The 26,565-nt window shown below is 45.7% G+C and overlaps 1 protein-coding gene across 1 annotated transcript; it reads left to right on the forward strand.

Moving 5' to 3' along the window:
• The first annotated feature begins 1,327 nt into the window (after positions 1-1,327).
• LOC138798571 (interferon-induced protein with tetratricopeptide repeats 5-like) lies at positions 1,328-25,925 on the forward strand. Its single transcript, XM_069979085.1, has 2 exons — positions 1,328-1,388; positions 23,260-25,925. Exons 1-2 carry the CDS (start codon positions 1,384-1,386, stop codon positions 24,680-24,682), a joined length of 1,428 nt encoding a protein of 475 aa, XP_069835186.1. The 5' UTR covers positions 1,328-1,383; the 3' UTR covers positions 24,683-25,925.
• Positions 25,926-26,565: the final 640 nt, after the last annotated feature.

Here is a 26,565-nt window from a genome sequence, read left to right on the forward strand (position 1 = left end):
GGTCTCAGTGGAACTGCTGCATGCTTAAGCACACTTGATGGCCTATCTGGGACAGCTGCACACAAGGTAAAGCTTAAAGGCCTTGGTGGGACTTTTAGACTCCAGTCACTTACTTGAGAATACAGCTTCCCAGTAGGATGGTGGTGGACTGCATGGAATTGGCTGCTCATCCCAGCCAGTCCCACCATATCTTCCTCCTCCTCAGGCCACCCTATAAGGAATCATGGAAGTCAGGGCTCCTCGTCCTCAGTCCACTCCCAAAACACTGGTGGGTACCAGGGCTCCTCACCCTCTTCAGCCTACCCCGAAACACTCATGGACGGCTGAACTCTCGGCAAGCACCTCACTCACAACCACCTGTACCACGCCAACCTCCTGCTATACTTTTCTCTCCTATGGTTTCATTTTCATGCACGACAAGAAACACAGGGGCCTTACTAAAAGAGTCCATGATGACAGATTTGGTAGGCTGCCACAATTTGATTTTGTTTGATAATAATATATAGATTTTTTATCTGTACCTAATGATTTTGTATCACTTGTGTGTATATATATATACTTGCTGTGGACACTTTAATGTTATGCTTGTGAAAGGCGAATTTAAGCCAAAATGTACAGTTTGTTGTGAAAGTTTTGGATCATTATTTATGTATTAATTCTACACAGAACTGGGGTGCAGTTTATTGAGGGGTGCACAGTTTCCAGTTGTTGATATTATGCTGTTGACTTTATTTGACATTGCATTGCTCTCAATGTTGTCACTCAGTTGTAGTGTGATATCAGATCTGAAGCTAATGAAAATCTCATAAAAGATTTAGCACCAGCCATGTACACTAGTGATGAGCGAATACTGTTCGATCGAATAGACATTCGATCGAATAGTGAGATATTCGAATATTCGATATTCGTACGAATATCCCGCGAATATTCGATAAATATTCGATAAGCGTTCAAATCCCCCAGCTTCCGGTTTTACCCTCCAAGTTGTCAAATAGATGTTTTTCACTAATCAAATACTTGTTCCCATACACTTTAATGGGATCGAATATTCGATCGAATATTCGTGAGATATTCGTACGAATATCGAATATTCAAATATCTCACTATTCGCTCATCACTAATGTACACGCTTCTCTCTGTCTGCTTATTTACATAATATACTGTAGCTGTTTTTAATTCCTATTATCTAAATGAGACAGTTTTCTAATGTTTCTCGGCAGTATCATTTCTCCCTTCTCTCCTCCCTCTGTTGATGCTGGCAAGCATCTCCATGAGGATTGCCTGACTATAAAAGAATGTAGGCAGGATCAGGATCAGGAACAGAATCCTGCATTCAGAAAGCTTCTTCTCCACATAAACAGGGGGGACACAAAACCTGACAGAATGAGGTAAATATCTTTTATATTTTTCTACAAGTTTTGTAACCTACACTATGGCTCGACTATTTAATATGCTTTACATTTTACTTGATTTGATTTAATGTCCACTTTCTGCTATAATGTATTTGGAAGACATCTATCATTAAAAATAGCAAATGCAGATCCAGGGTGGATGGTGTTATGAATGCACCTCAAGAGTGCTGTCATATTGACTGTCTGCTCCTAATTGCAAGTTATAAGTTTATAGTGCGCACAGAGAATCAAACACCTTGACACATTGATGGTTAAGGTGGATCTCTTTTATTCAAAGATGGCAGCCAATTTATATACCCTGGGGGCATGTATTCTTCTACTAAGGCTTGTGTCAGTACTTCATTGGCTGAGGTACAAAAGGAGTTAGTTACGTAGCACTAATATTTACTAACGTAAACTGTAAGGAATGTAACATCTGTACTTGTTTAGAAGGTCAGCGCCATATTGTAATGGCTTCACTAAATATACAAAATATCACATCCTTAACAGTCCCACTTTTGAAGCCATTATCAAAAGCAGATGACCTTTATTGCTAGGTCAAAAGGCTAACAATCTGTCTCACAGTGTATGTGTTCTAAGGTCTTCAACACATTAGGGACAACCCATCTCTAGCAGATAGGCTACCTCTTAAGGGGCTTATACAAATAAAAGTCAAAAGTCTAATTCTAGTCTATTCTGAAATGTATGGGGGTGACGTTGCTTCTTCTTTGTTCTTTGGTGTCAGTTTTATTTTATTATTCCTTTTAATCCTCTGAGGTGGTGAAATTGGCATACATAGTCGGAGTTGCTTCTTTAACATCTGGGATGGGTATAACATCTGGCTATTCCTAGATGACATGTTGTTCTCCCTCCTGGAAAAATATCTATAATCATCAAGTTAGTTTAAACCACTGAATTTGGGAAAATCAGGCTTAATACCCGGATAGTTTAGTAGATTTGTGGCTGGTGAAAGATATATATCAGGGGTTGTGGTTAATGGTGTGGATTCTGAGCAGAGACTGGTAGTGTGTAATAAGGGTCTGTTCTGGGTAAAGTTCTTTTAATATGGTTGTAAGTGACATAGAAGAAGGTTCATCTGTTTACCTATAACACAAAAGTGTGCAAATTGTTGATATTCCTGGAGGTGTGTGTAATATGAAAATGATCTGGCTTTACTGGATAAATGGTCAAAACATTGTATCATATACATTAAACAGGGAACTTGATACAGTGAATAACAAAACAATTGACAGCTGAACTTAGAATGCTTTCTGCTGTTTTCTGTCCGCATCATATCAGCAGTTCTGCATTAGCAAAGACTTCAGCAGAGAAGGGTCTAGGGACAGAAATCTCTGACAGCATTAAATGAGTCACCAGTGCTGTCAGGCAGTAGGGAAAGCTATGCTAGACTGTATAACTAGAGGTATAACCAGTAAGAATAGGAAGAGGGTGTTAATAATAAGAAACTGAATACAAGGGACATAGTCTGAGATTAGTTGGGGGAAAAGGTCAGAAACACAAGAAAATAGGTAACTCTACAATGACTGAAAAGAAATACTAATACGGCAGACTAGATGGACCATATATATATATTCTATATTTATGCCTATTAATAGAAAAATAATCAATAAGTATGTACAGTATACCTTAATACACAGCTTAGTTACAACAACAGAAATAAAAGCTGTTGTCAATATCCAAACTCTGTATGATTCCTGAAAATTTCTAATATCTGTATGATTCCTGAAAACTATCTTCCAATAAGATGTAAAATTACAGAGTTTAATTATGAAAAGAATAATCAATATTCCTCATCAGATGCCGCTGGTGCTTTACACTATTCTTCTTCTCATCTGCTTCACTTTACCTACTGTCATTATTACTCAGAAATTCCAGCTGTATCTACATAGTGGCAGCATGTTCAGCAACATTTTGTTATTTAAAGGGGCACTCCAGAGGAAAAAAGTCAACTAGTTTCAAGAAAATTACACAAATTTGTAAATTATTTCTATGTAAAAACGTTGTCTTTTAGTACATATGAGCTGCTGTATGTCCTGCAGGAAATGGTGTATTCTTTCCAGTCTAACATGGTGGTCTCTGCTGCCACCTCTGTCAGTGTCAGTAACTGTCCAGAGCAGTAGCAAATCCCCATAGAAAATCTCTCCTGCTCTGGAAAGTTCCTGTTAAAGACAGAGGTGACAGCTGAGAGCACAGTCTCAAACTGGAAAGAAACCAGTTTCCGCAGAGCATACAGTAGCTCATAAGTACTGGAAGACTTAAGCCTTTTAAATAGACGTAAGTTACAGATCTGTCTCACTTTCTGACACCAGTTAAATGTTTTGAAAACACTTTTCCCTCTCAAATTCCCCCTTTAAAGACCTATACTATTGTAGTGTGGCTTGTTGGTTTTGCCACTATTCCACCAGCCTCTTAGGACACACTCTGCTTCTGTATTAGCTTGCACATTAAAGGGGTACTCCAGAGGGAAAAAAATCAACTGGTGAGAAAAAGTTATATAGATCTGTAAATTACTTCTATTTAAAAATCGCATTCCTTGCAGTTTTTATCAGCTATCAGCTGCTGTATGCCCTACAGGAAGTGGTGAATTCTTTCCAGTCTGACACAGTGCTCTCTGCTGCCATCTACTGTATGTCTGTCCAAAGAAGGAGGAATTTTCTATAGGGGTTTGCTACTGCTCAGGACAGATGAAGTACTCACTGCAATAATAATATCTGAAGTTGCTGAGGTGAACTCGGGGAAAACAAAACAAAAAAAAAATAAATCAAGTGCAGGCAGGGGGTGCAGGAACATAATAGAGAATCTATACCTACCCATCCCTGAAATGGGGGGGGGGATACAGTGCAAATCTATTGCTCAATAAAGTTCAAAATTATTTGTTGCATGAAGATGTATTCTTAACCCTTCAGGACCAGGCTAATTTTGGCCTTAAAGAAAACCAATCACCTCTCTGAGGGAGTGTGACCTGGCCCAAGTACCTTACAGCTGTCAGATACATCTCTCTGACACTGTGCCCAGCAGACTCTGGCAGGGCGCAATTTAAAAAAATGAATCTTTAACCCTTCGTCCCAGAACTCGGTAACTAGGAATGGGGGCGGAGCCACTGAAGCATATAGTCACGCTGCCTCCGCCCTCTTTCCAGACACTCATGTTTGATTGGCAGCCTGAGCTCGGGGCTTTGCATTAAGTTCCATATTTTGAAATAGCCACCCTGCTGAAGTCTGCCGGTCCTAGTATAAGAGAGCTGTTCCCAGCAGCTGTAAGGTACCGGGGCCAGGTCGCATTCCCCCAAGGAGGTGAATGGTTCTCTTTTAGCACCAGAGCCCATTTTTCAAATATGACCTCTTTATGTGATTCTGAGACTGCTTTTCATTTTACTTTAAGATAGTGGTAAATTTTGATCGCTATTCATGTGCTCGCTTCAAGTAACGAACCCCATTGAAGTCAGTGGAAAACTCGAACATTTTTGCAGGGGACCCAAGTTCGGTAGAGGGAAGGTCATGTGAAAACCTGTCAACCTCAGAAAATAATGGAAACACCACGGAAATGGACAGGAAAAAGCAGGGACAGCATGCATGGATGGATCAGCTGCCTAATCGGACTATTATGCCAAATTACGGGCAACAGTATGGCAGTGATCACACAGTGAAGGATTAAGTATATGAACCACCCCAAAATTTAGCCTAAAACAGCATGGAGGTGAGAACACAGGGAACCATTCAAACACAGGTACAGTAGCATATGAACCACCCAAACACTTTGCCTGACACAGCATGGCGGTGAGGACACAGAGAACCATTAAAACAGAGGTAGCATATGAACCACCCCAAAATTTAGCCTAACACAGCATGGCAGTGAGGACACAGAGAATCATTAAAACAAAGGTAGCATATGGACCACCCAAACCACTTAGCCTGACACCACTGACCCAGACCAAGATGGACAATATAGTCATCCAAAAAAAAGCCGGATTATGGCTTGATTTAGGGTCACACCCTCATGCAGTTGTGCGTGAGAGGCATATCATTGGAGGTAGGGATGAAGAATAACAATACAGTCTTCTTAAGAGGCCCCGGACTTTGAACGAATACACTTTTAAGCTATGTTCACACTACGGATGAGACCGGCCGTTCCGTGACTCTGGCCGGGTCATGGAACGGCTGGTCTCAGCCCGGATCATCACGACCGGTACTAAAGTACCGGCTGGATGATCCTTCCCCCGTGGTGCTCTGATGCGCATCAGCGCGCGCCCACATCAGAGCTTCCCATAGCACACAGTGAAGCAAGCGTCCGGAACCGCTCACTTCACTGTGTGAACTGACAGGTCCTTCTGCGGGAGGAATTCATTGAATTCCGTCCGCAAATAATGGACCTGTCAGTTGTTTGCGGCACCGCATGGGATCCGGCCGGGATCCCATAGCAAATAATGCTATGTTCCACCCCGCAAATCTACGGCTGTAGTTCTGTGGCGAGAACTACGGCCGTAGATTTACGTAGTGTGAACATAGCCTTAGGCTGGATTCACACTACATATATTTCAGTCAGTATTGTGGTCCTCACATTGCAACCAAAACCAGGAGTGGATTAAAAACACAGAAAGGATCTGTTCACACAATGTTAAAATTGAGTGGATGGCTGCCATTTAATGGCAAATACTTGCTGTTTGTCACGAGTGGCTGGGGAAGATAAGACACTAGACAGTGGGCCCTAACTCTGACCCCACCCACTGTCACCTGCCTACTTGCCTCGGTCGACACAACACAAGCAACACAAACACAAAGCGGGAAGTCAACTAGCCGAGTCAGTAACCAAACGAGCAACGCAGTACAAAATCGGAACCAAACGGAGAGTCAGGGGACAGGCAAAAAGGTCAGAATCCGGGCAAGTCGAAATGAGAAAGGATAGGACAGAATACAAGGGACTGGGGAGCTGGGATCAGAAACAACTAATAGCCAGCGATAACCTGCTGGCTACACTGAAACTTTATACTGGACCAGGAGCCCGGACCAAAGGCTGATTGGTCCGGCCTTCTGAGTCCAGCCTCACTGCAGCTGGTGCACTGCAGGCTGAGCGGCCGGGCGACCTGTCACTCAGCCTGAGTGCAAAACACATCAGCTGCGTGCCGGCCGGCCAGCTGACGGTCACGTGACCCCACGGCGTCCCCGGTTGCTAGGGACGCCGTCGGGTCTCCGTGACGTCACTCAGCTCCGGCGGGCGGAGCAGCGGCGCGCTCCCGAGCCGACAGCCGGAGCCGAGCTGGAAGGAGACGCCGCTGGAGCCGGACAAGGTAAGTTCCTTACATTACCCCCTCCCTTATGAGGGGCCTCAGGACCCTTGGTAACAGGACCTGGTCTAGACGGGTTGTGCAAATGATATTGCCGAATGAGACGTGGTGCATGCATATCCCTACTTGCTACCCAAGTGCGCTCCTCTGGGCCAAATCCTCTCCAATGAACCAGATACTGTAAAGAACTCTGAACTCGGCGAGAATCCAGAATCCTCTCTACCTCATATTCAAGTTCACCCTGAATAATCAAAGGAGCAGGGGGAGCAGACGGTAACACGGGATTAATATATTTCTTTAACAGAGACTTATGGAAGACATCGTGAATTTTTAGACTCTTAGGCAACAGTAACTTAAACGAAACTGAGTTGACGACTTTTACTATGGCATAAGGACCAATATATTTAGGAGAAAGTTTACCAGATGGTGTTTTCAATCTCAAGTTTTTAGTAGAGAGCCATACCTTGTCACCTACCCTGTACTCAGGGCCAGATATACGTCTTTTGTCTGATTGTTTCTTACAATTTTCTTGGGCTTTAACCAGGTTCTGAAGAGCCTGGGCCCAAACTGTGCACAGTTTTCTGTAGATTTTTTCAGCGGATGGATTAATGGACTCGGCCGCATGTACAGAAGAACAACGAGGATTAAACCCAAAATTACAAAAAAATGGTGACATTTTGAGAGACTGACTTTCACGATTATTTAGGGCAAACTCTGCCAAAGATAAGTATTCTCTCCATTTCTCCTGTGACCCTGCAACAAAACATCTCAAGAACTGCTCCAGTGACTGGTTAACCCTTTCCGTCTGACCATTGGACTGCGGATGGAAAGCTGAAGAAAAGGACAAGGATATGCCCAGGCGACCACAAAACTCCCTCCAGAATTTAGACACAAATTGTACTCCCCTGTCAGAAACAATATTCTCTGGTACACCATGTAAACGTAAGATATGATTAATAAAAAGAGAAGCTAAGGTACGAGCATTAGGAAGCTTGCTGAGAGGAATTAAATGGCACATCTTAGAGAAACTATCAACCACCACCCAAATCACAGTTTTACCCTTAGAGGGTGGTAAATCAGTTATGAAGTCCATTGAGATGTGGGTCCAAGGTCTAGCAGGTACCGGTAGGGGTTGGAGAAGTCCCTCGGGTAATCTGCAAGGAACCTTGGACCTGGCGCAAATCTCACAAGCCTCCACAAACAGCTTAGTATCTCTGACCCAAGATGGCCACCAATAATGACGAGATAACAAATATTTAGTACCAGCAATACCTGGATGACCTGCCAAAACTGAACAATGTGTTTCTTCCAGAACTTTCAAACGAAGATTTGGGGGAACAAATAGTTTGTTCTCCGGGGTATTTCTAGGCGCCATAGATTGAGACTGGACAACTTGGGCAGCCAGATCGGGCTGCAGTATAGCCACCACCACCCCCGGAGATAAGGTGGTTTCAGACTCCTTTATGGGGACTTCATTGACGTTGAAACTACGAGATAAAGCATCTGCCCTTATATTTTTGGAACCCGGTCTGAAGGTGATTTCAAAGTTAAACCGTGTGAAAAAGAGTGCCCATCTGGCCTGTCGTGGAGTAAGACGTTTAGCTTTATCTAAATAAACAAGGTTTTTGTGGTCGGTTAAAACCTTAACTTTGTGTTTAGCCCCCTCTAGAAAGTGCCTCCATTCATCGACACCCACTTAATGGCAAGGAGTTCCCTATTGCCTATATCATAGTTGCATTCTGCTTTGGAGAACTTTCTAGAGAAATAGGCAATGGGTCGGAGATTGGTGAGAGTTTCAGGACCCTGTGAAAGAACAGCCCCCACCCCTACCTCTGAGGCATCCACCTCGACAATAAAAGGTTGCTCAAAGTCAGGTTGAATCAACACCGGAGCTACAGAAAAACATCTTTTAAGTTTGTCAAATGCCAGAATGGCTTCAGGAGTCCAGTTATCCACATCAGCTCCCTTTCTGGTAAGATCTGTTAAGGGCTTAGCAATCACTGAGATCCCCTTAATAAATTTTCTGTAATAGTTAGAAAATCCCAAAAATCTCTGTAAAGCTTTAAGATTCCTTGGGCGCTCCCACTTGGCAATGGCCGTCACCTTAAGGGGATCCATCCCAAAAGAACTAGGGGTGATTTTATATCCCAAAAAAGAGACCTCCTGAACACCAAACTGGCACTTTGACAATTTAGCAAATAAATGGTTAAGTCTTAGGAGTTCCATAACCTTACGAACATGACCAACATGCGAAGACCAATCTGGAGAGAAAATCAGGATATCATCCAGGTATACCACTAAAAAACGTCCCAGGTAGTCGCGAAAAACATCGTTAACAAAACGTTGAAAAACTGCAGGTGCATTACACAACCCGAAGGGCATGACAAGGTATTCGAAGTGTCCTTCGGGGGTATTGAAGGCAGTTTTCCATTCATCGCCCTCCTTTATACGAATCAAATTATAGGCCCCCCGGAGGTCAATTTTGGAGAACCACCGGGCCCCCACAATCTGATCAAACAAATTAGGAATCAGAGGGAGAGGATGTTGATTTTTAATCGTGATTTTATTTAATTCCCGATAGTCAATGCAAGGGCGTAAGCCACCATCCTTTTTACCCACAAAGAAAAACCCAGCACCAAGGGGAGAACAGGAAGGACGGATGTGACCCTTATCTAAACTCTCTTTAACATAATCACGCATAGCCTCTCTCTCTGGTTTAGACAAGTTAAAAATGCGTCCTTTCGGGTACTTGGATTCAGAAACTAACTCAATAGCACAATCGTATGGACGATGAGGGGGTAGCTCGTCCACCGATTTTTCATCAAAGACATCAAGAAAATCAGATAGAAATTCAGGGAGCTCTCCTTCTAACGAAGAACATTCTGTTAAATTCAAAGAAATACAATGGGCGGCACAACCTGGTCCCCATTGGACAAGTTCTCTGTTTACCCAATCAAACACAGGGTTATGTTGGGTCAACCATGGTAAACCTAAAATAACATCAGAGGACAAATTGTCCATAACCAAAAAATCTAGACACTCAGAATGGATCGACCCCACTTTCACTTCGAGAGGAGGAGTAATATATTTTACTCTTCCTTGGGCCAATGGGGTAAAATCCGCCCCCGTGATACTCAGCGGGCATTTAAGCTGAAGCGGGCATACCCCCAGACCGGACCAAAACCCGGAATTAACAAAATTAGCGGATGCCCCTGAGTCAACATGGGCAAACCCCGAGATACATCTCTCGCCCAAGCATAGCGAGATGGGAACCATCAATTTATTCTTATCGAGTGGTACCTGTGCGCCTGAGTGACCCCCTCGATAGTCACTCAGGCGCTGGAGTTTTCCGACGATGTTCCAGGCCTGGAGGTACATTCCCGAACCCGGTGTCCAGCTTTGCCGCAGTATAAGCAAAGATTATGCTGCATCCGATGGGCTCGTCTAGTTCTTGCATCGGTGGCGCCAATTTGCATAGGTTCCTCCGGTGGTGTCAGCAGGGAAGAGGGGGTTTTAGGAAAAGACACAAGAGAGGAAGAGGTACTACAGGGTTCAGAGGTGCACTTCTCCCTTCGTCTGTCTCGCATCCGGCGATCTACCCTAATGGCTAACGTCATGGTCTCTTCTAACGTTTCAGGGGGAGGATAGGCTATTAACAGGTCCTTCAACTGGTCAGAGAGACCCACCCGGAACTGGTAGCGCAGAGCAGAGTCGTTCCAACCAGATGGGATACACCACTGGCGGAACTCTGCGCAATAATCTTCAACTGGTCTTTTCCCCTGTTTTAGGGACGTCAATTGTCGCTCGGCCACTGCAGTCCTGTCAGGGTCATCGTACAATAGTCCCAAGGCCGAAAAGAAAAAGTCCACAGAAGTTAGTTCTATGGCGTTAGGAGGGAGAGAGAATGCCCACTCTTGTGGGGGACCCTGCAGGAGGGACATGATTATTCCCACTCTTTGGGCCTCATCCCCTGACGAACGGGGACGCAGTCGAAAAAACAACTGACACCCTTCTCTGAAGGTTCGAAAACTCTTTCTATCCCCCTTAAATTTTTCCGGGAGTTGTACAGGCGGTTCAGGGGGAGAGGGCGTGGTCATCGTAACCTGTCGAGGAGCAGCCTCCTGCTCTTGAACCCGTTCAGCGAGATTCTGAACCAATGTGTTCAGATTCTGCATCTGTTCCACTAGCGCCTTTATAGGATTCATGATAACAAATCCTTGGCACACGTCACACAATATTTTTGGGCTGGCTATTCTGTCACGAGTGGCTGGGGAAGATAAGACACTAGACAGTGGGCCCTAACTCTGACCCCACCCACTGTCACCTGCCTACTTGCCTCGGTCGACCCTAGGCGGTCGCGGACAACCACGAAGACAATCCCTATGCTGTATACGTGCAGAACATAAAACGCAGACAGACAGACAAACACAAAGCGGGAAGTCAACTAGCCGAGTCAGTAACCAAACGAGCAACGCAGTACAAAATCGGAACCAAACGGAGAGTCAGGGGACAGGCAAAAAGGTCAGAATCCGGGCAAGTCGAAATGAGAAAGGATAGGACAGAATACAAGGGACTGGGGAGCTGGGATCAGAAACAACTAATAGCCAGCGATAACCTGCTGGCTACACTGAAACTTTATACTGGACCAGGAGCCCGGACCAAAGGCTGATTGGTCCGGCCTTCTGAGTCCAGCCTCACTGCAGCTGGTGCACTGCAGGCTGAGCGGCCGGGCGACCTGTCACTCAGCCTGAGTGCAAAACACATCAGCTGCGTGCCGGCCGGCCAGCTGACGGTCACGTGACCCCACGGCGTCCCCGGTTGCTAGGGACGCCGTCGGGTCTCCGTGACGTCACTCAGCTCCGGCGGGCGGAGCAGCGGCGCGCTCCCGAGCCGACAGCCGGAGCCGAGCTGGAAGGAGACGCCGCTGGAGCCGGACAAGGTAAGTTCCTTACACTGTTATTTTAAAACAACGGCTGTTGTATTGAAATAATGGCAGTTATTTACTGTTATATGGCAGCCATCCACTTAATTTCAACATTGTGTGAAAAGATCCTTTCTGTGTTTTTAATCCACTCCTGGTTTTGGTTGCAATATGAGGACCACAATACTGATTGAAATATACGTAGTGTGAACCCAGCCTTAATACTTTAAAGAGTATCTAAGATAGGGCAAGTTCGGTAGCCTGTTTATTAAAAAGACCTGGTCAATCCTGCCTTCAAAACGACTACAACATCCAAGGAAGGTAAAAGGTACAGGTGAAAGGACGGCAGAGGACATCCATAAGATGACATCTACACATAATATGGTTCGAAATGGACAAGACAAGGATGCGCTGTTTTGAGTTTGAATTTTACTTTAAATTTGACTGTAGCAGTTGGGGTAACATTCCCTGCATCATGTGACTCACCACTTCTCCACACCGCTGTTTTGAGTTTGAATTTGACTGTAGCAGTTGGGGTAACTTTCCCTGGTTGACTTGCGGAAATGCGCACAGATGCGGTGCACCTTGGTGAGCAAGTCAGCCAAATGGGGGTAGGTTTTAAGGAACCGGAGCAACACTAGGTTGAAGACGTGGGCCAGGCATGGTACATGTGTAAGGCCGCCACCAGGTTCCACCACCAGGTTCCGCCCGAGTTGCAGAGCCGCCACCAGGTTCCGCCCGTTGTCACACGCAACCAAGCTCACTGCTAATTACACAGGGAAATTAGCAATGGCTTAGATATGGCTGCAATAAGAAAAAAAGAAATAAGAAAATTAATTAACGTCAGACTGTCAGCGCTGTCAGTGGACAGGCGGGTGCGCTTATTAGTGATGATGCCACCAGCTGCACTGAAGACCCGCTCTGACAACACGCTAGGGGCAGGGCAGCCCAGCACCTCCAAGTCAAACTCAAAATCGAATCAGTGGTGGGGAAAAGTGGTGATTCACATCCAGGCTCACTGCTAATTGCCCTGTGAAAGATGGTGGCATATACTATATAGCTGCAGTTACCCACAGATTGTATACGACACCCTCCAGAAACTAGTGTGACCAGTATATTTTCTAATTTCTTCATTTATAGCTGCAGTCACATCCAAGCTCACTGCTAATTGCCCTGTGTAAGAGGGTGGCTTATACTATATAGCTGCAGTTACCACAGATTGTATACGTTGATATGGTTAGCAAGGTACTCCCTCACTATCTTTCTGAAGGCCTACCCCCTACTCTGTCTAGACTGGGGACGGGTGACATAGTCTTGCTGGGTTGCCATGAAACTGTCAAAGGCCTTGGAGAGTGTTCCCCCACTTTTTGGCCCACAGAACTACGTCCTCTTGCGCTAGTGGTGTCAGATCGTAAGTAAGGAGGGTAAACACCCAGTAATCGGTGTTGACAAAAAATGGACAAGACAAGGATGCTAAATGAGGATCCACCATATTCACTCTCTGTTCCTTTGAACTGTACTAGTGCCTGACAAGCTGACTGCTCCCCTCCTCCCACCCTTAATATATAATTTTTTTTTATTACTAGACTGACCAGTAGCTGACTACTGCCTTTGAAAGAGATAAAAAATGAAAGGACGGCAGAGAATACCCGCAAGTTGACATCCACAGATAATATGTTTCAAATTGGATAACACAAGGATGCTAAATAATGATCCACCATTTTCACCGTCTGTTCCTTTGAACAGTGGTGTGTATCTTGGAGATACAATAGATGACCAGGCAGCCCTGCAAAATAGCACTTGAATTGAATTGATCGTTTTGACTTGAAAATTTAAAATGAAGATTAAAAAAAAGACCATAAAGTGGCCTTTACCAGCCTTTAGATGAGGCAACGTCACAAAAATTAGGGCTGACACAGTAGAGTACCAAGCGGAAGCAACTGCCATGAGGTTCCTAAAAGCCTCTGTCTCTACCAGCTGATAGGGCAGCATCTCCCTGTTCAGCAGTTTGCCTGTGTGCACATTTAGGGCTTGTGCATGTGGGTGAGTTGCTGTGTATTTGCGTTCCGTTCAAAGGTCTGTTGTAGGGACAGTTAAACGCTGCGCTTGGTGGTTGGTGGCTGCACCTATACACTGTGTGACACCCTCTTACACAGGGCAATCAGTAGTGAGCTTAGATAGGCCTTGAGTAAGAAATACAGAAATCAGAAAATATACTGGTGGTCACACTAGTTTTTTGGAGGCTGTGGTATACAATCTGTTGGTGGCTGCACCTATACACTGTGTGACACCCTCTTACACAGGGCAATCAGTGGTGAGCTTGGATATGCCTTGAGTAAGAAATACAAAAATCAGAAAATATACTGGTGGTCAGTGCCACACTAGTATTTGGAGGCTGTCTTATAGAGTCTGTGTGTAAGTGGTGGTCTGTGGTCTATGGCACCTGTTACACAGGACAATGAGCTGTGAAGTTCTATGCAGGTGTACTACAAATTACAGCAATACAATGTACGACAGCAGCACCACCAGTCACAAAATAATAAGAGTACTGAGCACTTCTTAGGGGTCTGTATGCAACACCTAATGTCCCCTTTCTGCCAGCAGCCGATCGCCACAGCTGCTAAAAATTGTGGTAGCTGCATTGCAAGTCTCAGCCAGCAGTCTGTAGTAATACAAAAAAGTAAGGATTTGAAGCCCTTACAAGGGCTGTTTGGTTCTTTCGCTAGTATTCCCTGCCTACTTGAATGCTAATTCCCTCCCTAACGCTCTGCCTGACAAGCAGCAGCTCTGTCCCTAATCTCTTCCAGCATAAGTCTGAAGCGATTTTTATATGGCAGGGTCATCTGATCTGGCCAACCAATCGCTGCTATCGACATGTATGGGTCCCACGTGATCGCAGGATGTACCAAAGAGTCTCCTGCATGTTGATTGGCTGAGAAATTGCACTCAAACTTACAGGAAACGGATGATGACATTTTCTCGAGTATCACGAGATGCTCGTCCGAGTAACAAGTACCATCGAGTACCGCAATATTCGATCGAGTACCAAGCTCGGACGAGCATGTTCACTTATTACTAATCACTAGCCTTATGATTTTTTTTTTTTGAAAGATGCACACATTTAATGAAAATATGATACTTACATTAAATGAAAAAATAACTTTGAGTTCTCTGAGGTCACCGTATGGGTTAAATCATGTGGCATTTTATTGCCAGCATTGTTATGCACTTGGATTTACCAAATGCTGTATGTGTGCTTTTTTCCTACATTTATTATTTGCATTGGAGGACATGGGGATAATGTGTTTATTTTAATTTAATTTTTTTCCTTTTTTTTTTTCCTTTTAAATCATATTTTACTTTCCCATTAGGGAACTTAACTATCTGATTGCCTGATCAGATATATAACACGAACTGGAGAGAATGGAACGGCTGCACATCCCATCTATGGCTGATACTAATGCCGCCAGGCCTATATTAAAAATCAACACCAGAGTGTCTGTATATGAATTGATCAAACCATATTGCCCCGTGTACCACCGCGCAGGTCCTCTGGTCCACACGGGTCCCTACGCTAACTCCACACCGTGTCGGTCAGCGACCGCCAACCCCGCAAAGCGTGCACGTGCAGGGAAGGGAGGCCATGGAACGGCCCTGCAACCCCAATGTCACAGGACCAGACCCAAAAAGCCCCACCAAAACCCAGCCAGCACCACCGGCGGGGAAGGCTGCCCCCAAACGACACAAGTATGGATATGGTATTACACTTACCATTGCTGCTCTCACAGAATGGGGAAGACATAGGGTCCAGACATGTGAGCACAGACATATCCTGCTAATTTTGGTCATGTGGGTCTTATAAAGGAGTGCTAGCTGTTCAGAGAGGGAGAATTGCAAAACACGAACTGGAGAGAATGGAACGGCTGCACATCCCATCTATGGCTGATACTAATGCCGCCAGGCCTATATTAAAAATCAACACCAGAGTGTCTGTATATGAATTGATCAAACCATATTGCCCCGTGTACCACCGCGCAGGTCCTCTGGTCCACACGGGTCCCTACGCTAACTCCACACCGTGTCGGTCAGCGACCGCCAACCCCGCAAAGCGTGCACGTGCAGGGAAGGGAGGCCATGGAACTGCCCTGCAACCCCAATGTCACAGGACCAGACCCAAAAAGCCCCACCAAAACCCAGCCAGCACCACCGGCGGGGAAGGCTGCCCCCAAACGACACAAGTATGGATATGGTATTACACTTACCATTGCTGCTCTCACAGAATGGGGAAGACATAGGGTCCAGACATGTGAGCACAGACATATCCTGCTAATTTTGGTCATGTGGGTCTTATAAAGGAGTGCTAGCTGTTCAGAGAGGGAGAATTGCAAAACACGAACTGGAGAGAATGGAACGGCTGCACATCCCATCTATGGCTGATACTAATGCCGCCAGGCCTATATTAAAAATCAACACCAGAGTGTCTGTATATGAATTGATCAAACCATATTGCCCCGTGTACCACCGCGCAGGTCCTCTGGTCCACACGGGTCCCTACGCTAACTCCACACCGTGTCGGTCAGCGACCGCCAACCCCGCAAAGCGTGCACGTGCAGGGAAGGGAGGCCATGGAACGGCCCTGCAACCCCAATGTCACAGGACCAGACCCAAAAAGCCCCACCAAAACCCAGCCAGCACCACCGGCGGGGAAGGCTGCCCCCAAACGACACAAGTATGGATATGGTATTACACTTACCATTGCTGCTCTCACAGAATGGGGAAGACATAGGGTCCAGACATGTGAGCACAGACATATCCTGCTAATTTTGGTCATGTGGGTCTTATAAAGGAGTGCTAGCTGTTCAGAGAGGGAGAATTGCAAAACACGAACTGGAGAGAATGGAACGGCTGCACATCCCATCTATGGCTGATACTAATGCCGCCAGGCCTATATTAAAAATCAACACCAGAGTGTCTGTATATGAATTGATCAAACCATATTGCCCCGTGTACCACCGCGCAGGTCCTCTGGTCCACACGGGTCCCTACGCTAACTCCACACCGCTATTAGCAGGAGACACCTGAGTGCACAGGGTTTAATCCCTCCTGTCTTTTCCCATTCTGTCTGCAGCAGCTATGGTGAGCGCAATACCTCATCCAGACTTGTGCTGTTTGGGGGCGACCTTCTCCGCCGGCGGTGCTGGCCGGGTTCTGGTGTGGTGTTTTTGGGTCTGGTCCTGTGGCATGGGGGTCGCAGGGCCGTCCCATGGCCCCCGTTCCCTGACTGTGCACGCCTGCGGGGGTGGTGGCCACTGACTGGCACGGTGTGGACTTAGTGTAGGGACCCATGTGTATCAGATACCTGCACGATGGTACATGGGGCAGTATGGCTTGATCAATTCATACACAAAATTCTGATGTGTTTTTTATTTAGCCTAGGGGCACTAGTATCAGCCATAGGTGTGAGGTGCAGCGCAATTTCTCTTCCCTGAACCGCATTTTGTTTCTCTCTTTTCTCCGTGTTTTGCACTCCTCCTGGTGAGACCCACATGACCGCAATTAGCAGGAGACACCTGAGTGCACATGGTTTTAATCCCTCCTGTCTTTTCCCATTCTGTCTGCAGCAGCTATGGTGAGCGCAATACCTCATCCAGACTTGTGCTGTTTGGGGGCAACCTTCTCCGCCGGCGGTGCTGGCCGGGTTCTGGTGTGGTGTTTTTGGGTCTGGTCCTGTGGCATGGGGGTCGCAGGGCCGTCCCATGGCCCCCGTTCCCTGACTGTGCACGCCTGCGGGGGTGGTGGCCACTGACTGGCACGGTGTGGACTTAGTGTAGGGACCCATGTGTATCAGATACCTGCACGATGGTACATGGGGCAGTATGGCTTGATCAATTCATACACAAAATTCTGATGTGTTTTTTATTTAGCCTAGGGGCACTAGTATCAGCCATAGGTGTGAGGTGCAGCGCAATTTCTCTTCCCTGAACCGCATTTTGTTTCTCTCTTTTCTCCGTGTTTTGCACTCCTCCTGGTGAAACCCACATGACCGCTATTAGCAGGAGACACCTGAGTGCACATGGTTTTAATCCCTCCTGTCTTTTCCCATTCTGTCTGCAGCAGCTATGGTGAGCGCAATACCTCATCCAGACTTGTGCTGTTTGGGGGCGACCTTCTCCGCCGGCGGTGCTGGCCGGGTTCTGGTGTGGTGTTTTTGGGTCTGGTCCTGTGGCATGGGGGTCGCAGGGCCGTCCCATGGCCCCCGTTCCCTGACTGTGCACGCCTGCGGGGGTGGTGGCCACTGACTGGCACGGTGTGGACTTAGTGTAGGGACCCATGTGTATCAGATACCTGCACGATGGTACATGGGGCAGTATGGCTTGATCAATTCATACACAAAATTCTGATGTGTTTTTTATTTAGCCTAGGGGCACTAGTATCAGCCATAGGTGTGAGGTGCAGCGCAATTTCTCTTCCCTGAACCGCATTTTGTTTCTCTCTTTTCTCCGTGTTTTGCACTCCTCCTGGTGAGACCCACATGACCGCTATTAGCAGGAGACACCTGAGTGCACATGGTTTTAATCCCTCCTGTCTTTTCCCATTCTGTCTGCAGCAGCTATGGTGAGCGCAATACCTCATCCAGACTTGTGCTGTTTGGGGGCGACCTTCTCCGCCGGCGGTGCTGGCCGGGTTCTGGTGTGGTGTTTTTGGGTCTGGTCCTGTGGCATGGGGGTCGCAGGGCCGTCCCATGGCCCCCGTTCCCTGACTGTGCACGCCTGCGGGGGTGGTGGCCACTGACTGGCACGGTGTGGACTTAGTGTAGGGACCCATGTGTATCAGATACCTGCACGATGGTACATGGGGCAGTATGGCTTGATCAATTCATACACAAAATTCTGATGTGTTTTTTATTTAGCCTAGGGGCACTAGTATCAGCCATAGGTGTGAGGTGCAGCGCAATTTCTCTTCCCTGAACCGCATTTTGTTTCTCTCTTTTCTCCGTGTTTTGCACTCCTCCTGGTGAGACCCACATGACCGCAATTAGCAGGAGACACCTGAGTGCACATGGTTTTAATCCCTCCTGTCTTTTCCCATTCTGTCTGCAGCAGCTATGGTGAGCACAATACCTCATCCAGACTTGTGCTGTTTGGGGGCGACCTTCTCCGCCGGCGGTGCTGGCCGGGTTCTGGTGTGGTGTTTTTGGGTCTGGTCCTGTGGCATGGGGGTCGCAGGGCCGTCCCATGGCCCCCGTTCCCTGACTGTGCACGCCTGCGGGGGTGGTGGCCACTGACTGGCACGGTGTGGACTTAGTGTAGGGACCCATGTGTATCAGATACCTGCACGATGGTACATGGGGCAGTATGGCTTGATCAATTCATACACAAAATTCTGATGTGTTTTTTATTTAGCCTAGGGGCACTAGTATCAGCCATAGGTGTGAGGTGCAGCGCAATTTCTCTTCCCTGAACCGCATTTTGTTTCTCTCTTTTCTCCGTGTTTTGCACTCCTCCTGGTGAGACCCACATGACCGCAATTAGCAGGAGACACCTGAGTGCACATGGTTTTAATCCCTCCTGTCTTTTCCCATTCTGTCTGCAGCAGCTATGGTGAGCGCAATACCTCATCCAGACTTGTGCTGTTTGGGGGCGACCTTCTCCGCCGGCGGTGCTGGCCGGGTTCTGGTGTGGTGTTTTTGGGTCTGGTCCTGTGGCATGGGGGTCGCAGGGCCGTCCCATGGCCCCCGTTCCCTGACTGTGCACGCCTGCGGGGGTGGTGGCCACTGACTGGCACGGTGTGGACTTAGTGTAGGGACCCATGTGTATCAGATACCTGCACGATGGTACATGGGGCAGTATGGCTTGATCAATTCATACACAAAATTCTGATGTGTTTTTTATTTAGCCTAGGGGCACTAGTATCAGCCATAGGTGTGAGGTGCAGCGCAATTTCTCTTCCCTGAATCAGATATATAACACACTGCAGTGCCATATTATGCCCGTCAGTAATGCATAGTAAGGCACAGGGCCGGCCTTTGGGGTGTGCGACCTGTGCGCTTGCACAGGGCGCATCACCCCCGGCCAGCAGGGGGGCGCTAAGGCAGAGAGACAGCTGTGCAGCTGTCTTTCTGCCCGAGCGCTTCTCTAGCTGGCTGCCCGGCGCCCTCCTCCTGAGGTGGTTCCTCCCGGGCTCCCCCCTGCCTCCACCTAGGCGCCGCATACTGTACTATTAAGCTTGTGACCTTGCGGTCACAAGCTTGATAGGACAGTACGCCTACAGCCGATGCGCGCTCCCCGGGATTCCCCAGGAGAGCACGCATCAGTGACCTCAGCGTCAGCCGGCGTCTTTGTACTTCCGGCACAGGGAGGAAGTACCGGCCCTGGCGCTCGTGAGGTCACTGGAGCGTGCAGTGCCAGGACATGCTCAGGGAGCGCGCATCGGCAGGGGGTGATACAGAAGACGGGAGCCGCGTCTGGGGAGCGAGGTGTCAGGTGAGTTATGTGCTTTGTTTTTTTTTAACCTGCGCAAGGGGGGAGACAACAGAAGGGGGGAATCTATAAGTGGGGGACAACAGATGGGGGGAGACAACAGAAGTGGGCAATCTATAAGTGGGGGACAACAGATGGGGCAATCTAAGTGGGGGACAACAGAAGGGGGCAATCTATAAGGGGGGAGAAAACAGAAGGGGGCAATCTATAAGGGGGGAGAAAACAGAAGGGGGCAATCTATAAGGGGGGAGACAGCAGAAGGGGGTAATCAATAGGGGGGTAATCTATAAGGGGGGAGACAACAGAAGGGGGTAATCAATAGGGGGGGTAATCTATAAATGGGGGACAACAGAAGGGGGCAATCTATAAGGGGGAGACAACTGAAGGGGGCAATCTATAAGGGGGGCAACAGAAGGGGCAATCTATAAGGGGGAAACAACAGAAGGGGGCAATCAATTGGGGGGTAATCTATAAGGGGGGAGACAACAGAAGGCAATCTATAAGGGGGGAGACAACAGAAGGGGGCAATCTATATGGTGGGGGCACCTGTAAGAGAGGACAGCATGGAGGGCATATACTATAGGGGGACTACACAGAGGGGGGTTCTCAAGGAGATGCACATAGGGCCATATATAGGGAAGACTGAACAAGGGGCCATCTATAAGGAAGCTACACAGAGGAGGGGGGTATATACTACAAGGGCATCACATACAGTCAGCCTACCCACTAAATGAGGGGGTAAAGGGGCCAATACAGATGTGCAGTTTGATAAGGATGGTGTTAGAGTGTGGAGCCTAATATGTCTGTCTGGTAGATTCTGTGGATTCGTGGCTCGGAGAAGTTCTCATAACGGCCCTGGGCAGATGGAGAAAGAAAAAAAGAAGAAAATGAATGAGGAACAACTCTAATCAGAGAGTCCCCTGTGAGTCACCTGATGTAACTGCTGATGTATATGGTGTACAGAGCCTGTGTAGGGCTGGGTCTACCTCTATATGACTGTATAAGGTGATAGTGATCTGTGTACAGTGGATTATTCAGTAGTGGCGGTGGTGTTAGTCAGTATGTAGTGATGTTAGTCAGTAGTGGTGGAATTATTTGTTACTTGTAATTTGGTACTGTGTTTTATTGGTCTCAGTATACAGGATTTGGTCAGCAACAATATGGTGGTGATGGTAGTGGTTGTGGTGTGGCGGTAATATTTCCCCCCTATATACTGGTAATATTGGTCTCAGTATACAGGATTTGGTCAGTAACAGTATAGCGTGTGTGTATGTGTATATATATATATATATATATATATATATATACCCCCAATAGCATCGCTTGGTCGAGGAAAGGACCCAAGTTGACCTCTTGCACCAGGGCCCAAGAGACATTGCCTATGCCCCTGGTCTGTGCACAGTCAGGGCAGCTGTTTCTCTGCTCGAGCGCTGTCCCACTAGCTGGCTGCCCTGCTCCAGTATCCCCCCACAGCTGCCGTGGTCCCTGTGGGTCAGATTCAGGAACATACGGCAGCAGCCTCTGCCATCTGAGAGTGAGCCCTGCTGTAACTGCTCCTAGCACAGCCGCCCCTTCCCCTCCTTCCCCCAGGTCCTATACAGGGAAGCTCTTCTGTCCTGGTGCAGCTGGTGTTATATTACACTGCTGGGTAGTCGGGACAAGAGGAGAGAGCAGGAAGTCAGCAGCAGCATGAGGCGCCCAGTCCTGTCAGCAGCTGCTGCATTATCCACAACCAGCTGCCAGCTAGATGTATGTAAGTGCAAGTATATGTATATAGAATGTACATAGTGTGTGTACTGTTATATAATGTATAGTCAATGTGTAGGTGTGTGTGTACTGGAGGTTTATATATGAATAATGTGTGTTTAAATATGTGTGACATTGTATATGTGTGTACTATATAATGTGTAGGTGTGCATGTGTGTGTACTGGATACTACTTCCCCCTCCAGCCATACACACAACTACTACATGGCTGGGGAAGGTAGTAGTTGTGTGTATGGCTGGGTAAGTAGTAGTTGTGTGTATGGATGGTGGGGGTAGTAGTTGTGTATGTGGCTGGTGGGGGTAGTAGTTGTGTGTATAGCTGGTGGGGGTAGTAGTTGTGTGTATGGCTGGCGAGGGTAATAGTTGTGTGTATGGCTGGCGAGGGTAATAGTTGTGTGTATCGCTGACGGGGGTAGTAGTTGTGTGTGGCTGGGTGAGTAGTAGCTGTGTGTATGGTTGGGGGAGGTAGTAGCTGTGTGTATGACTGGGGGAGGTAGTAGCTGTGTGTATGGCTGGGGGAGGTAGTAGCTGTGTGTATGGTTGGGGGAGGTAGTAGCTGTGTGTATGGTTGGGGGAGGTAGTAGCTGTGTGTATGACTGGGGGAGGTAGTAGCTGTGTGTATGGCTGGGGGAGGTAGTAGCTGTGTGTATGGCTGGGGGAGGTAGTAGTTGTGAGTATGGCTGGGGGAGGTAGTAGTTGTGTGTATGGCTGGGGGAGGTAGTAGTTGTGTGTATGGCTGGGAGGGTCGGGTGATGGGTGTTGGATGTCGTCTGGAGGAGTGGGAGGCTGTAGGAGCTTTATGTCACCATGGGGGGGGGGGGCGCCGAAAAAAGTTTTGCACAGGGCGCCATCTACCTTAAGGCCGGCCCTGGTAAGGCATAACAAATCAGACTTCCACACTTATAACATTGGAGGCCTCAGTGAAGGCTCCGGTATTCATATCTACCCTCAGGATAATACGGTTGCATTGCAGTGCCCCAATGCTGAACAGAGGAAGATTTCTACTATCCCTATAGATGCTCCAGTCACATTGACCACAGCATTTTTAGGGTTATCTGTTGGGATCAGGATGCAATTCTGGTCCCAACAGTTGTGGCAGGTTCCTGGCTATGAATGACAGCCAGGACTCGGCATGGATGGCACAGGTACAGAAGTTGTGCCTATTTCATCCATGGATGTGCCGACATGTCCATATGCAGGAAGAAATTAAAGTTAGAACCAAAAAATGATGTTCCAATCAATTAGCTATACAGGATGCAATGCAAAGAACGATCTAGCTACATACTGTATGTAGTGGTCCTGTTAAGCGACTTCTGTAGTATATATACCATATTTTGTTTGTATATATTAACTTTTTATAACTCATTCACTAATAGCAATCTCTTATTTTCTCTCACAGTGGGATATCAAAGGAAGCATTACAGCCGCGTTTACTACAACTGAAATGTCACTTTACATGGAAACTTCTTCTGAAGGACACAGACCCTGAAGAAATAGAAGACAGATTGTATGATCAGCTGACTTTTCTTGTCACCAAGAACAAATACATGGTGTACAATCTACTGGCCTATATGATGCATCTGAAAGGTGACTACCCAAAAGCAATTGCCAATTTGGAGAAAGCAGAAGAAATGATTAAAGAGAACAATCCAGATGAGACTGATCACAGATATTTGGTGACATACGGAAATTATGCTTGGGTGTTCTACTACTTAAACCAGTATGAAGAGTCTCAAAAATATATAGATAAAGTAGAGCAGATTCATAAAGAACTTAAAGATACACCAGACCAAGCTGAAATCTATGGGGAAAAGGCCTGGGCACTGCTCAAATTTTGTGGCCAATATTATAAAGAAGCAAAACAATGCTTTGAGAAGGCTTTGGAGCTAGAGCCAGAAGATCCTGAGTGGAACTCTGGATACGCAACTGCGGTCTATAGACTGGAAGTTTTCAATGGCAGAAAGTGTCCAGCTTCAGAATGCAGATCCATAGAGCTACTAAAACGTGCAATAGAGAAGAATCCAAATGATGCCGTGGTGAAGGCGCTTCTTGCTTTGAAGCTTCAAGATCTCAGTAGAAGTAAAGAAGCAAAAACATATATTGCAAAAGCTTTAAAACAGGCCCCAAGCTCTCCATATTTGCTTCGATATGTAGCAATGTTTTACAGGAGAGCTGGGATGGTGGATGAGGCCTTGGGAGTCTTGAAAACTGCCATAGACCTCATCCCAACTTCTGGATTTCTACATCACCAGATAGGACTGTGTTACAGGAAAAAGTATTTCTATTACAAAAAGAAGTCTGGAAACATGTATGCCAGAGAATTAAATGATCTCATCCAAAATACAATCTTTCATTTTGAAAAGACACTGGAATACAAGAAAACATTTGTGCATGCATATGTAGACTTAGCAAACGCATATTGTGAAGTAAAGGAATATCAGAAAGCAGAGGATACATTGCAAGTCGTTTTGACATTCAATCTTATAGATGAGGAGAAGCAGCAAATCTATTGCAGCTATGGACAACTCAAAGAATCCTGCACCGGGTCTGAATCTGAAGCCATTGACTACTATAAAAAGAGTCTGCAGATTAATATACTTCAATGTGAGAGAGAAATATGTGAAAAGGCTCTAAAAAAAATTTCTTCAAAGAAGATTAAGAATAATTTTCGTGATGCTGAGGCTTTTGCTTTGCTCGGCTTTGTCCATAAGATTATTGGTCAAAGAAATGACGCAATAAATTCCTATGAAAAAGCCTTGAAATACGACCCTGACAATGAGGAATATGTGAGTGAGCTTTGTGAGCTGAAGTTGACGATATGATACGGAAAGTCTTGTGGAGAAGTTTTGTTTTAAGCTTACCTCTCCTTCATGTTATAAATCTTTATAATATAATAGATAATATAAAAAATATATATCTATATAATAAAAACACTATAATGACATCTGATCACTAAGGGCACACAGTTAAACTCTGCATTTTTGGCTAATTTCTATGTAATACATATTATATATTCTATGTTTAGCTACTGAACATTTTGTGATATAGTGTGATTGCAGGAAGTAGCATATTGCTAGACAACTGCACCCAGATATAGGAATAAAATACTTTAATATTCAAAGACCTTATTGGTAACTAAGTATCGCAGAAGCACTCCATTATTTGCACTAATACTTATAGCCAGTGGTGCAGATAGATCATAAGCTAATGTCATTACTTTAGTGATTAGGGTATTAAGTGAATCCTGACATAGATAACAAGAACCACTTTATATAAAGCTGTGTATAGTATATACATATGTAAGTGTTAATGTTTATCAGCATTTTTTTCTATTGTCAAACTATGCCAAAATATAACTAAGTATATAGTAAAAGAGGAGATTGCTATTAGACCATATACTGTATGTGCTAAAAATGTAACCAATATGTGTTCTGCTTAAAAAAAAAACTAAGGGGGACATGTATCAAGCAGTGTACCTTGTGCTCCTTAGTATTTTCTGGCGTAAGTGTGATGTGCACAGCCCTTCGTCAGATTTACTAAACAGTGTAGCTCGGTGTATGTGTGAATATGACAGCTTACTCCAGTTTTTTGCCTTCTTGACATTTGTGGGCGTGGTTATCCGTAAGAATATTCTCAGCCGGGATTTATCATGTGAGAATTTTGAAATTTTCGCATTTTCGTTCGCATCTGTACTCCAGTCCCAGGGTAGCGGAACTTTTTTAACCAGGGTCAATTCATGAATACCTGCAGTAAAATGCACAGCGCCAGGGAAGCTATAGCAGGTGATTTATGAACCAACATGTGAATGTTCATAAATACCTTACTAGGCTGCAAACATATAAGCCAGTGCACAGTGCTAAAAATATTCGCAAAAAAAGGTGCAAATGATAAATGTCCCCCTAAGTGTTCAATATTCCACTGACCAATTTATTTATATTACCATAAAGCTCATTATATTTTAGAGTAACCACCATGGTGAAATATTTTATTCTATGTAAATTACAATAATGACATCTTCATCTATGTCTGTGGACAATAGTTATGAATGTTAATAAAAGCTTTTTTTGATGCTGAACATTAATTCTACTGGTGTCTTCTTTCCATTTACATTGTACCTGATATCTATCTGTGTAGTCATGTTTATGATCAAGGAAAAAACAGCTAAATATCAATGTCAAAGAAAAAAAATGTTCAGAATCTCCTACCATAGTTACTATCCTCCAATATAGCATCCAGAATAATAGAATTTACAAAGCCTTGTTATTATTTAAAAAAAAATTTAAGAAGCTAAAAAAAAAAAGGAAAATCCTTACCTTTTAGGCTATGTTCACACAAAAAGTATATTTTCAATTAATCATGGCTGTCTGTAATTAAATCAAAGTATATGTTGCATTCATTTTAATAGAATCCGGCTGGGATTCCTACCGGCCGTTCGAAAAACTGACGTTTTGACACAATGTAAGCAATGTACAGTATGGTCGCCATACCACTCCATTTATAACAAAGACTCAGATCCCAATTTTCAAGATTATGGGGTTCTTGCTGTATTTTGGCCCAAGTTGTTGTGCCATTGCCATATATTTGTTGGTGACTATATATATATATATATATATATATATATATATATATATATACACACACACCAATAGCATCACTTGGTTGTGAAAGGAGGGGGGGGGCCTAAGTTGGCCTCTCGCACCAGGGC

Source organism: Dendropsophus ebraccatus, chromosome 8 (genome assembly GCF_027789765.1).
Source record: "Dendropsophus ebraccatus isolate aDenEbr1 chromosome 8, aDenEbr1.pat, whole genome shotgun sequence".
Lineage (NCBI taxonomy): Eukaryota > Metazoa > Chordata > Amphibia > Anura > Hylidae > Dendropsophus > Dendropsophus ebraccatus.